The 13,317-nt window shown below is 42.1% G+C and overlaps 1 protein-coding gene across 1 annotated transcript in view; it reads left to right on the top strand.

Annotated features, from left to right (window-relative positions):
* GPAT3 (glycerol-3-phosphate acyltransferase 3) overlaps positions 1-13,109 on the top strand; it is a 115,869-nt gene extending 102,760 nt beyond the window's left edge. Inside the window, exon 12 of the mRNA XM_029599392.1 lies at positions 11,649-13,109. Coding sequence (XP_029455252.1) covers positions 11,649-11,763 — 115 coding nt within the window. The 3' untranslated portion in view covers positions 11,764-13,109. The remainder of the gene's footprint in view (positions 1-11,648) is intronic.
* The last annotated feature ends 208 nt before the right edge of the window (positions 13,110-13,317 follow it).

The following is a 13,317-nucleotide window of genomic DNA, read 5'->3' as shown; positions in this document are numbered from 1 at the left end:
GGGGGGGGGGGGAGGTGGGAGCAAGTCACATTATCGACCTGTGTCAGGGCTCAAAAGTCTTTTGGTCTAAGCCAAATCCCTGCATGAAACCAAGCGTTTAACTGTTTCTGAAACACGCGAGTACATATCACAGCCCACAACTCATCTGGGAAGGAATTCTATAGTGCTGGGCCAGCTACTGCAGACGTTCTAGCACGGGTCTCTACCACATGAATTAAACATAAGAACATGCTATAATGGGTCAGACCAAGGGTCCATCAAGCCCAGCATCCTGTTTCCAACAGTGGCCAATCCAGGCCATAAGAACCTGGCAAGTACCCAAAAACTAAGATCCCATGCTACTGATACAATTAATAGCAGTTGCTATTCCCTAAGTAAACTTGATTAATAGCTGTTAATGGACTTCTCCTCCAAGAACTTATCCAAACCTTTTTTGAACCCAGCTACACAAACTGCACTAACCACATCCTCTGGCAACAAATTCCAGAGCTTTATTGTGCGTTGAGTGAAAAAGAATTGTCTCCGATTAGTCTTAAATGTGCTACTTGCTAACTTCATGGAATGCCCCCTAGTCCTTTTATTATTCGAAATTGTAAATAACTGAGTCACGTCTACTCGTTCAAGACCTCTCATGATCTTAAAGACCTCTATCATATCCCCCCTCAGCCGTCTCTTCTCCAAGCTGAAAAGTCCTAACCTCTTTAGACTTTCCTCGTAGGGGAGGTGATCCATCCCCTTTATCATTTTGGTAGCCCTTCTCTGTACCTTCTCCATCGCAATTATATCTTTTTTGAGATGCGGCGACCAGAATTGTACACAGTATTCAAGGTGCGGTCTCACCATGGAGCGATACAGAGGCATTATGACATTTTCCATTTTATTCACCATTCCCTTTCTAATAATTCCCAACATTCTGTTTGCTTTTTTGACTGCCGCAGCACACTGAACCGATGATTTCAATGTGTTAGCCGCTATGACGCCTAGATCTTTCTTGGGTGGTAGCTCCTAATATGGAACCTAACATTGTGTAACTATAGCATGGATTATTTTTCCCTATATGCATCACCTTGCACTTATCCACATTAAATTTCTAATACATAAATCCATCCATCACCAACTCCATCTCAGCCTTGAAATACCCTTCAAACTTCATTCCTCCAATAGGCCAATTAGAGATAATCACAAAGGTACTTTGAATTACCCCCCAACTAAAGCCTCACGCCTTTCCTCGACCAAAGACCGAGCTTTTTCAATAGCAGGTCCTTCTATTTGGAACAACATTCCTTCAAGCCTCCGACTAGAACCCTGTCTCACTACGTTCAGAAAAAAACTTAAGACGTGGCTATTCCACCAAGCCTTCGATGATCCTCCAGACAACCCTTAGTCTTCTTTTTCCTCACTTGGACGTAGAAGATTAAAGTCCTACATCCATTCAAACGAAGAACTCTGGCACTTACTGAATAAAGCATCTTTTGCATTAATCCAAATTCCTTTTGGACTATGCTTCTTTAATTATTTTTTGGCCTTTAACTTCCTTCCAGCTCTTAAGCTTCCCAAGTTTTTTACTCCTTGTTAAATGTAACTTTATCTTATTCTCTTTTCTTGTTAATTACTTTTATTTATTGCTTCTGTTATACCCTTGTTTTATGTAAACCGATCCGATATGGTTTATTTACTATGAAGGTCGGTATAAAAAAGTGTTAAATAAATAAATAAATAAATTTCATCTGCCATTTGGGGAAGGCATGTTCAGTAAGTTGGGTCCTGTGGATCTGAGGGCCTGGGATGGCCTGTAGATGCTAGTAAGTGAATCATAAGTCAAGCTTTTATGAATAAGCATGGCTGGTTTGAATTTTATTTGCCATTGTAGGACCAGCGTAACATAGGATCTAAACTTGGCTCCTACCAGTTCCTGCGTGGCAGAATTCTGCACAACTTGCAGGGCCTTAAGTGTAGTTGCTGGTACCTGGTATAGGCTGAGTTACAATAATCAATCCTACTTAAAACCGGTGCTTCTAACACAAAGCAGAAATAATAAAAACTTAAAAAATGTTTAAGTCTCCATAATAGATGCAACTTAAAAAATGCAGAGCCCTCACCACAGATTTAACCTGGTACTCGCTGAAAGGCCCAACTGAAGCACATCTGATTCACACTACTATTCAAAAGGTTTCCATATCAATTCAAACTATGATAGTTTATCTTTACACAGAACAACTTATCTTTTGCCTAAAATATATCTTCCCTAAGCGTCCTATCCAAGATGCTCTTCCAGGCATAGTATCTTTTCCAGGCAGCAGCAATTTTATATTTTGCTACCACCAAGTATTGGGTAATGACTTGCCAGACAAATTGAACATCTGGCATTCACATCAGTCTTTGCTCTGGCTGTTCTTTTCTGCCAGTTTAGTTATAATATTGCTAACCCTCTCACTTCTTCGGGGTTTGCGTGCATGGCATGCCATATGTGCCACTTACCATTTCTGATGACCTATTCTAAATGATCAGTCCTTAAGGTAGCAGCAAGGGGTTGTTTATGCCAGGGCTGTCAATATCTCTGTTATGCTCAGTTTTTATGTTTTTTTATGAGGTATTGTAGTATTGTTTTAAATGTGTTTATGATTTATATGTGTGTGAATTTTGTGAGCTGCCATAATGTGAGAGTGCATGGCTTAATATTTTCAATAAATAAATGATGGGAAGTGGTGGCCTGTGGGTAACTTCAAATGAGATCAACTTTTTTTTTTTGTAGCAAAACAGAATGGCAATAATATTGCACTTAACTGTTACAGATATTGTATTGTACACAGAACATGGTGGCTAGAGAAAGTGTGATATTCAAATTGACCATTGTAGAAGTAGAGAATACTAGAGTTGACCGGTTCCTTTTGTTGCCTGATAGGTAACTTTTTCCTTAAGCAGCCCTCCATGAGGAGTTTCTATTTACAGAACTATTGAGCATACCGATTTTTTTGTTAGGATACTTATTAAATATGTAAATGCCATCAACCAGCAAGCTCCGAATTTTTATTGCAAGGATGGTTGTTTTTTAGAAATCAGGAAACTGGTGCACCTTGGGGGTAGGTGAGGCAGCGTATTCTAATATCCTTTTTCTTATCTTCCAACCAGACCAGTTCAGATGCATAGGCTTGCTAAGCATCATGCCTTATGTGATCCCATACTGACCTCAACCAGCTAGTATTCCCGGTCTCCAGCAGCTAGTAGGAGAGCATCTTGTGCTCTGTGCTGAGGCCTGGAAACAAGAAATTCTGTAGAGAATAGTTTGGAGTTTCGAGGGCAGCTCCTGAGGTGAAAGTCTAGTATTCCTTCCCTTGGTAGAGCAGCACTGCCCCCTCCCCCCCCCCCCCCTTCAGGACCAGGGGAAGGGGCAGAGAGAGGCTTCAGAGGATATCCCAATTGAAGAGGTCCTTGCCCCTGGCACCGGTTGAGCACTCTGATGGGATCGCTGAGTTGCATGGGAAATTTTGCTCTGACTGTGGCTTGTGTTGGCATTTATTTATTTGAGGTTTTTCTATACCGACGTTCGTTAGATACATCACATCGGTTTACATTATAACATAAAAGGTAGCAAACATTGCTTTTACAGGGAACGTTAGAACTTAATACATAAAATAGTGGCTAAAGGATAAAAGTATATAGAAATGTACAAAAGAAACTTAAAAAGAACTTATACATACATATATACATGTGGTGTTCAAATGTAAGTAAAATAGCGCAGAGATTTATTGTGTGTTATGGAGTTGTAGAAAGTTTGGGGAGGGTAAAGCAGGGGGAGTGTGCAGAAAGATGAATTATGTGTATGCTTGCAAGAACAGCCAGGGTTTTAGTTTTTGTTTGAATTGTTGCGTGTTAGGTTCTTGCCTGAGGTCAGGGGGAAGGGTGTTCCAGAGTGCAGGGGCTGCGATGGATAGGGCTCGCTCTTTGGTGGAGTTGTAATGGGTGAGCTTGGGAGAGGGTATGTTTTTAACAATGCTGCGTGTTGGGGTCGGGTGGGTCTGTTGGACCTTCGGAAGGCTAGGGAGTCATTAAGCCATTTCATATTTTGGTTATGGAGGGTTTTGTGTATGATAAGGGTTTTGTATTGTATGCGTTGTTGTATGGGTAGCCAGTGGAGCTGTTTGAGAATGGGGGTGATGTGTTCATTCCTTCTTGAGTTAGTGAGAATGCGAGCAACTGAGTTCTGGAGCAGTTGGAGAGGGGCTAGGTGGATTTTGGGAAGGCCAAGAAGGAGAGAGTTGCAGTAGTCGATTTTTGAAAATATGATAGCTTGGAGCACTGTTCTAAAGTCATTGAAGTGCAGTAGAGGCTTTAGTTTTTTTAGGGTTTGTAATTTAAAATAACAGTCTTTTATGGTGCTGGTGATGAATTTTTTTAGGCTGAGTTGGTCATCTATAATGACACCTAGATTCCTTGCGTGATGAGAGATGGTGATAGATTGATGGGGTGATTGGGTATGGGGGAAAGGGGTGGGTTTGTGCTGGGAAGAGATTATCATGAATTCTGTTTTTGCAGAGTTGAGGGCAAGGTTGAGGTTGGTGAGGAGGTCGTTTATGGCAGTGAGAGCTGTTTCCCATGTTTTGACTGCTTTGGGAATGGAGTCTGTTATAGGGATGACGATTTGTACGTCGTCGGCATATATGAAGTGAGTGAGTTTGAGTTTGGTGAGGAGATGGCAAAGGGGCAGGAGATATATATTGAAAAGGGTGGAGGAGAGTGATGAGCCCTGGGGGACACCTTGGGCGAGGCTGAAAGCATTGGAGCTGTGGTTTCCTAATCTGACTTTGAAATTGCGGCCATTAAGAAGGAGGTAAACCATTGAAGTGGAATGCCTGATATGCTGATTTCTGCAAGGTGGTCTAGTAGAATTTGGTGACTTATGGTGTCAAAGGCTGCGGATATGTCTAGAAGTGCAAGGATGTAGGATTGGCCTTTATCTAGTCCTTTGAGTAAGTGGTCTGTAAGGGAGAGGAGGAGGGTTTCGGTATTGAAGTGTTTGCGGAAGCCAAATTGGGAAGGTTGTAGAATGTTATTGTCTTCCAGGTAGTCAGTGAGTTGGATGTTGACGACCTTTTCCAGGACTTTTGAGATGAAAGGCAGGTTGGAAATGGGCCGGTAGTTGGTCAGGTCCATGGGGTCAAGCTTTGGTTTCTTTAAGATGGGTTTCACAATTGCCTGTTTTAGTGAGGAAGGGACATGGCCCTGAGTGATGGATTGGTTTATGATGTGACTTATAGGTAGAGCAATGGCATGTGGGACAGTGAGGAGGAGACTTATTTATTTATTTTATTTATTTAACAGCTTTTAATATACCGGTGTTCGTGCAAGCACATCACACCGGTTTACAATAAACTTGAGAAAGGAGGAAATTACAAAAAACAGGGAGTGGGGGATGGAGCAGGAGCGAAAAAAAGGGGGGGGGGGGAGAGAGAGGGAGGAAGGTAAGGAGGAAAGAGAGCAGCTGAGAAGGTAAAAGGAACGTAGCAGTATTTACAAGAGAGGTTGCTTAACGGGGTTATACATTGTTGTTTAATTACAGCGGTTAAGAGGGGGGTAAAAAGATTATATAGGGCAGAAAAATGGATGCTTACTTACAACAGTTATGGGATATAATGAAAACTTATTTGAACATTTAAACACAAAGATGTAAAATATTAGCTTATTTACAACAGTTATGGTTATGGCAGGTACTAAAAGGGAGCTTGATTTAAGGTTTTTGGCGCAGGTTAAATGTTTTAAAATTGATAATACAGCGGAGGACGGTAATGGGGATGGGGATGGAGTCGTTGGGGATGGAGTCGTTGGGGTGAGATGTTGGTTTCATTTTTCTTAAGATGGATTCAATTTCGGCGGGTACAGTGTTTTCAAATGAACTTAGTGAAGTTTGGTGGGGTGCGGTGCTTGTATTGGAATGGGATGAGGTGTCGGGGAAACGGGTCATAATATTTTTGATTTTGTCATGGAAGAATTGGGTTAAGTCCTGACACTTTGTGGGTGGGAGGCAGTAGTGCATGTTGCATGGGGGAGTCAGTAGTGCATGTTGCCAAAAATGCACTGGAGAGCAGGAGATAGATCAGCACAAGTCCAGTGCTGCCTTGGACAATCCGTACCCTTAGTCAATGAATCTGTGCAAATGGAACCAGGCATAGCTTTTTTTTTGGCTGATGCAGCCTTTGATCTGGTTTGGACTTTGGCTAAGAGTATAGCTTCTATTGTAGCATCCAGGTATTTGCTGTGGCTTTAGAACTGGTCTGCAGGTTCGATTTTGAAGTCCCATTTGACCAAGCTTTCTTTCAAAGAGAATCTGCTTTATGGTGAAGCTCTAGAGAAGCTGGCTAAAGCTTGGGGTGAATCGAAGATACCCAGGCTACAAAGGGTAAGCCTCAAGCCCTGTTGCCTTTCTACTTAGTATAGATTATGTTTTTCTGATTTCAGAAAAATAAACAAGGTTGCCTTTCTGTTGGTCTCAGGAATTGGCCTTATAGTCGGTTTCAGTCCTTTTGTTCATCCAAGAGAGGTGGAAAGGGAGGAGTTGCCGGGGAGTCTGGGTTCCCCCATAGTTCCAAATGAAGAGAAAATAGGTTCTCTTTCTTCCTTCAACCAGAAATTGGTCCAAATAACATAGAATCTGTGGTTATTTGAAATTGTTTGCATTGGCTATGCCTTGGAGTTTTCCCATCATATTGCAGACCCTTTTTTTGGTTTCTCCTTGCTCCTCTATTCGAAAGAAACAGGCGGTTTGAGATACTTTGGGTCTTCTGCTTCATATTGATGCAATGGTTCCAGTTCCTAAAGATCAATGGGCCCTTGGGTGCTACTTGATTTACTTTTTGGTTCCAAGAAAGAGGGATCATTTCTTCTGATTTGGGATCTAAAGGAGGTCAACAGGCCCTAACAATATCTCATTTCAGAATGGAGACTTTGAAGTCTATGGCTCTGGTAAGACAGGGAGAATTTTTGACAACATTGAATCTTAGAGGCATATCTCCATATTCTTATAAGGGATGAACATTTGAAGTTTCTCCATTTTGTGGTGCTAGACAGTCATTTTCCATTTCTGGCCCTGTCTTTTGGGTTAGCCACAGCTGCCAGAACATTCATCAAGGTACGTCAGGCGGGGGGTTTGGTGCATTCTTATCTGGTTGACTGATCCAAGCAAAGTTGAGGTAGGAGAATGACAAGGTTATAACAAGTGGTGCATTTGTTGCAGGATGTAGGTTGGCTGATAAATTTTGCAAAGAACAGATTGCAACCTTCCCAGTTTCTGGAGTATCTAGGGGCTTGGTTTGATACGTTTTGGGATCAAGTGCCATTAACACCTCAGCAGATCCTAAAATTGTAGAATTGGGTTTGGGCCTTGATCTCCATGGACAGGCTGTTGGTGTGGAATTTTGTTCAGCTTTTGGGGTCCATGGCAGCAGCCTTGAATTAGTTCCGTAGGTGAGAGTTCACATGATACCTTTTCAGAGAGCTCTGCTGTCAAAATAGGACCTGTGTTTTCAGGATTTATCTGGCAGTGTCATTGCAGGTAAGTCTGTCTGCAGTGATGGTTGCAGATTGACAACTTGGAGAAGGGGGTGGATCTGGAATATCCATCTTGGATTATAGTTATGATGGACACCAGTCTGTGGGGTTAGGGTGCACATAGATCAAGTGACTCAGGACACCTGGACAATTAGTTTGGCCCTCCTTCATTTTTCAGCACTTTGGGGACAATTTGTCAGGGTTCACTCTGACAATGCTACCGCAGAGGCGTACGCGAACCATCAAGGGAGGACCAAGAGTGCCAAGATGGCAGCGGAAGCATCCCTTCTGTTGAAGTGGGTGGAAAAGCATGTGAAGGAACTCTTGGCGTTCTACTAATAGGAGTGGAGAATATTCAAATGGATTTTTTGAGCCGCAGCTCTCTGAATCTGAGAGAGTGGTGTCTGTCTGAAGAGCTTTTGCTCAGATAGTAGACCAGTTGAGTTTTTTTGTAATGGACCTGATGGCTTACAGAGGTAGAGAGGTTTTTCAGCAGTAGGAAGGAGATTGGATGCATTGGTGTAGGAATGGCTTTTGTCTTCCCTCTTTGAGTTTCCTACAAGGTCTCTGATAGGAAGAGGTCCTGTGAAGAACCCTCCCTATCAGGGTCTGTCATTCTAGTAGCTCTCAACTGACTGCAATATCCCTGGTTATATAGTCAGGCTCCCCTAGCTCCTGGAGTTGATGTCAGGATCCAGTGAGGCATGAGACCCAGCTCTGTTTATCTTTGACTGGCCCTTGAAAAGACTCAGTAAGCAAAGGGATATTCGAGAGATGTCATTCAGACTCCCTTGTATTCATGAAAGCCTTCCACTTCTCTGGCCTATGTGAGAATGTGGCACCTGTTTGAACAATGGTGTGTGGTAGAAAGCACCTTTACAGAGTATTTTGCAATTTTTGTAAAAAAGCCTTCAGAAAGTTTTGGCACTAAATTTGTTGAAGGTGCAGGAAACAGCCATTGCGTGTTACAGGGTTCACATCTTGGGCTGGCCCCTGTCTTCCCATCCAAATGTGTCTCAGTTTCTTAAGGGAGTCAAGCACATCAGACTGCCAGTTAGAGAACCGGTGCCTTCTTGGGGTTTGAACTTGGTGTTATTCTTTTTGTCTGGAACCTCATTTGAACCCTTGAGGAACATTTCTGTTAAATTGCTGACTCTTAAGGCTGTGTTGTTGGTGGCGGTATGTTCAGCTAGGAGAGTATCTGAACTACAGGCTCTCTCGCAGGGAGCCCTTTTTGATCTTTACTGGCAAATTAGTGAAAATTTGTATGGTGCCCTCACTTCATATGTGCTGCGCATGTTGTATAGCGCTATAGAAATATTTAGAATTTCTTCCAAAGGTGGTATTTGCTTTTCATCTTAACCAGGTTGTTGTCTCTTCCCTCCTTCCCTCTTGTAGGACTGAATAACCCATGCTTCACTGGTTAGATGTGAGAGAGGTTCGTCTGAGGTACTTGAAGCTTACCAACAATTTCAGGAAATCTGATCATCCTCTCATGTTCTTCAGGGGTCAAAAGAAAAGCTTGTTGGCTTCTCAGGCCACATTAGCTGGATGGATAAAGGAGATGATTGGGGCAGCATATATGAATGCTGGCAATACCCTGCCTATGCAGACTAAGGCTCATTCTACTAGGACTCAGGCCACTTCTTGGGCAGAGCTTCATTGGTGGAAATTTGCAAGTTGGCAACTTAGTTGTCTTTGCATTCATTTGTAAATCATTACTGCTTGGATGTGAATGCTAGGGAGGAGGCTTCCTTCTGAGTGCAGGTCTTGAAAGTGGGGTTAGTAGTATCCTACCAAAACGTAAAGCAGCTTTATTACATCCCATGCATCTGGACCGGTTTGGTTGAAAGATAAGGAAAGTGAAATTAGTTCTTACCTGATAATTTCCTTTCCTTGAGTCCAGCCAAACCAGACCAGTCCAGAACCCTCCCTTACTGCCAAATTAATTTCCTGATGTTTCAGGAGAAGAGAGAAGAAAGATTCAGGATATGTTTTGCTGGGTAAAGTAAGTTCCAGTTGTTACTGTATATGTTCTGTGCTCTGGGAGTGGGCGAGTTGATTTAGAAATTTTCCTTAGCTATTGCAGAATATGCTGGCAAGCTGAGGTCCGCACAGGATGCTATAAGGAGTGATGTTCAGCAGGTCTTTAGTCTGTCTCATCTAGCCATACCTCGGTATAAAAAAACCTTTAAATAAATAAATACTGGTCTGTGGGCATAACCCATGCATCTGGACTGATCTGGCTAGACTTAAGGAAAGGAAATTATCAGGTAAAAACTAATTACCGGGGGGGAGAGCTTTCCAAGATGGCAATCTGAGCGGTCACGCTGTGAGGAGCTCCGGTTTCATTTTCTCTTAGAGGCCGTTTCTGATGCCGCATACCAAGTGCAAAGCCCGGGTCCGGGGTGGAGAGGTTACCTCCACACCGGTGGAGACAACACAACTCAGGATAGGGAGCTTTTTCGCCGCGCTACCACCACTTACGCCGGGAGAACGGGTCGCTGGGGAACAGGCATTGGAGCGGATACCTACTTCCCCGACCGAGACATCACTAAGCCCCGGATCTCCATTGAGACCGGCGCCCCCAGGCCGAGACTAGGAAGGAAGATCGAAGGAAACTGCAAGCCCGACGGAGGGTCTCCAGAGAGAGGCTGAAGCGGCAGGACAAGAAACAACTAAAGGACTTACCAAGCTGGAGCCAGAAGCCAAGGTAGACCACCCCCAAGGAGAAAGGGGAGAGGGTTTGAAAATGGCTGTGAGGCTTGATTCCTCGAGCCTGGGTGAGGGCATCGGTCTAGCAGCAGGAATGGAAAGAAGGGCAGACCAGGAGGTAACCAAGGAAGGATTTCTTTTAACAAGAGACCCTGAAATAACACTTGGTTCAATATGGAATGCTCTCCAGTCCTTGGAAAAGGCTATTTTGGGACTAACAAAGGAAGTATTGGAAATAAAAAAACAAGTCCAACATAATGCAACAGAAATATTGACTCAAAATAATAAAATAGATAAGTTAGAAACCTCTGTTGTTGAAATGGGAGATATCCAAACATCTTTGATCCAGAATGAAGAAGTGGTGAACAGACGATTAGAAAAAATTGAGAACAATTTAAGGGCACACAATTTAAGATTTCTTAATTTTCCTGTGTTTAAAAAATGTTTCACCATTTGGACTTATTTAAATTGTATGTGTCGCAAGTCCTTAAAGTTCTGGATGAAGTTAAACCAGTAATAACTAAAGCATACTATCTATATCCAAACGAGAACATTTGGACGGATATGGAAGATCAACCTTTATTAGATATGACAACATTACTGGAATCATCACAGGAGATGATAGTTCCACATCGGAGACCTTTGTTGGTAACTTTTGCATTTTTGATGGACAAGAATAATATCTTTAAGTAATACTTTAGAAATAGTCAGGTTTCCTTCTTTGGGCAAAAAATACGCTATCATCAGGATTTAGTTAAGCAAACTCAAGTAAGAAGAAAAGAGTTTCTTAATATGAAAGTGGAGGTTGTACAAAAGGGGGCTACCTTTAAGTTGCAATTTCCCTGTAAATGTTGTATATTTTTTCAGGGCCAGAGGTATGTTTTCTTTGTACCAATGCAACTTAGGTCCTTCCTGGATACCCACCCAAATTCCATATGATTCTGCTGTTTGGAGTGATTGATTTAAGTAGTGGGGGCCCCGCTCAGACCGTCAGAAAGACTTGAGATTTATTTTTCTTTGTTTAACGATATTCGCTCCCTTAATCTGCTCTCTCTCTGTATTTCTTCTATTTGCTTATGATACAGAATAAGTAATGCACTATTAGAATTTCTTTAAAACTTTTTCTTTCTGTATATAAGAGATTTCTTCAACAAGTGGATACTTGTAATTTTGTTAAAATGCATAAATAAAAAATTAAAAAAAACAAAAAAACTAATTACCGTATACCTTGTCTTTGTAATCCTTTGTCGAGAAGGGAATGTCAACTTTTGTCTCTCCAGACATCAAGGGGCTCCAGCTAGAAAGTTGTTGTTTTTTATTTTTTTTTTTGTGTGTGTGTGTGTGTGTATCTGGAAAACTCACTTTTGTCTTCCCTTCACTTTGTATCACAGGGATGGAGGTCTGAAGAGAGACAAGGTCAAAGTATCTTTCAAGGAAGAGCAGCAGAAGAACTACAGCAGGATGATTGGAAGGCATGATGCAGCAGAGGAAAAAGCAACACCGTGAGGAAGGAGACTCCCTGACTACCTTATTTTATACCAACCTTCCGCGCTTCTCCAGAGACCTCTATACATTAAATGGACTGAAAATCAAACTCCTGAATGCCTTGTTTCCACTTGTCTGTTTTTAGTGAGCAGACTGATCAGTTAGAGGCAGTGTGGCTGATGGGGCCTGTGTGCTTGGTTTTTTTTTTTTTTTAATAAAGGTTCTCTGTTGTAAGACTACCTTTGATTACAGGGTTCCCAGGGTTTGACTGCCACTTTACCCGCATCTGTCTTGTTGACAGTCAGGTTTCCCAAGAACATTTTTTGCTTTTCTTTTCTTTCTATTAAGTAATGCGTCTGTATAACCACATATAACGGTTACGTTGGTTCAATGAAATAGATTTTTTTTTTCCTGAAGCGTGTGCGCTGTTCTTGGAAAGAGTCACCCCAGCGGAAAAGAAGACACCAAATAGACAGCATCAAGTCATGTTTTGTTAACACACTGGTAGTGCCTTTTTTTTTTTTTTATAAGAAAATTTAGGTGTAAGCTGGGATGTCAGTCCCTAGTCCAGAGTGAAACCCAGACTGGTACAGGCTGTATTGGCTGTGTTCCTGTAAGCCTGACTGCCAGTTAAGATTGGCAGGTCATTTATGGTACAGTACAATACTTATGAAAATCTTTATGGTATTTCTATAGATGTTTGACTTTGTACATGGGAAAAATGGTTGTCTTCACGCATGTCTTTATCTTCAAATGAATATTCCTTTGTGTGCCTTCATGCCATTTCGGTTTGGACTTCCTTCAGCTCTCCTGTCTTTTGTGGTGCAATGTATGTGTAACTCGAATAATGTGCTTTTTTTTTGATTTCTGTAATTGGATGACTTTTGAACGTATCGATGCTGCGTTGTTGGATGGTTCCTCATAGCTTTTCTGATCCAGTTTTAAGGACCATGGGATTTCCAGCACTGCAGCATTGGCCTCCTATCAGTACCAGACTTTCTGTACAGTTTTATACTGTTTATTAAACTCAGCTGAATGTACCAGATGAGGAATTGTATTTAAAAGCACTTAACCAGGATCCCATGCGGTATATTTGTGATGCGGAGTGCTGTGCACGGTCTACTTACTCCGACATGCACACATCTTTGCCAACTGTACTCTGACGTGCCTTTTGCTCAGGAAGGCGCTGCTATATTTTTCTGACAGTGACATCTAAGATGCACAGTTTTCTGCTTCTATATAGCTTTTTAATTCTGAGCATCAGGAATAGATTATAATGTAATGGGGAGTGGGGAGAAGGGTCTTCCACTGTCACACCAGTCTGTCCTGCTTGTGACATGCAGTAAAGGAGCATTGTCAACACTGAAGTGGTGTCTTCTTAATTTTATTTTTTTTTAATTCAACCTGGCCTCTTGCCACTCTTTCTTTCTAGGTATCCTCTTCCTTCACACATACGGGAGCAGAAGGTAAAAGCACAGGGAGAGGAGGCTGGGACACGGGGTGAAAAAAAAAAATCTGTCCCCTGCTTAATCCCTGCTATGAAGCAGGGTGGAGAGCAAGGTTTCTGTGATGCAG

This window comes from Rhinatrema bivittatum, chromosome 1 (genome assembly GCF_901001135.1).
Source record: "Rhinatrema bivittatum chromosome 1, aRhiBiv1.1, whole genome shotgun sequence".
NCBI classification, from domain to species: Eukaryota; Metazoa; Chordata; class Amphibia; order Gymnophiona; family Rhinatrematidae; genus Rhinatrema; species Rhinatrema bivittatum.
The sequence above is the reverse complement of the archived record's forward strand: the minus strand, read 5'-3'. Positions and strand labels throughout refer to the sequence as shown.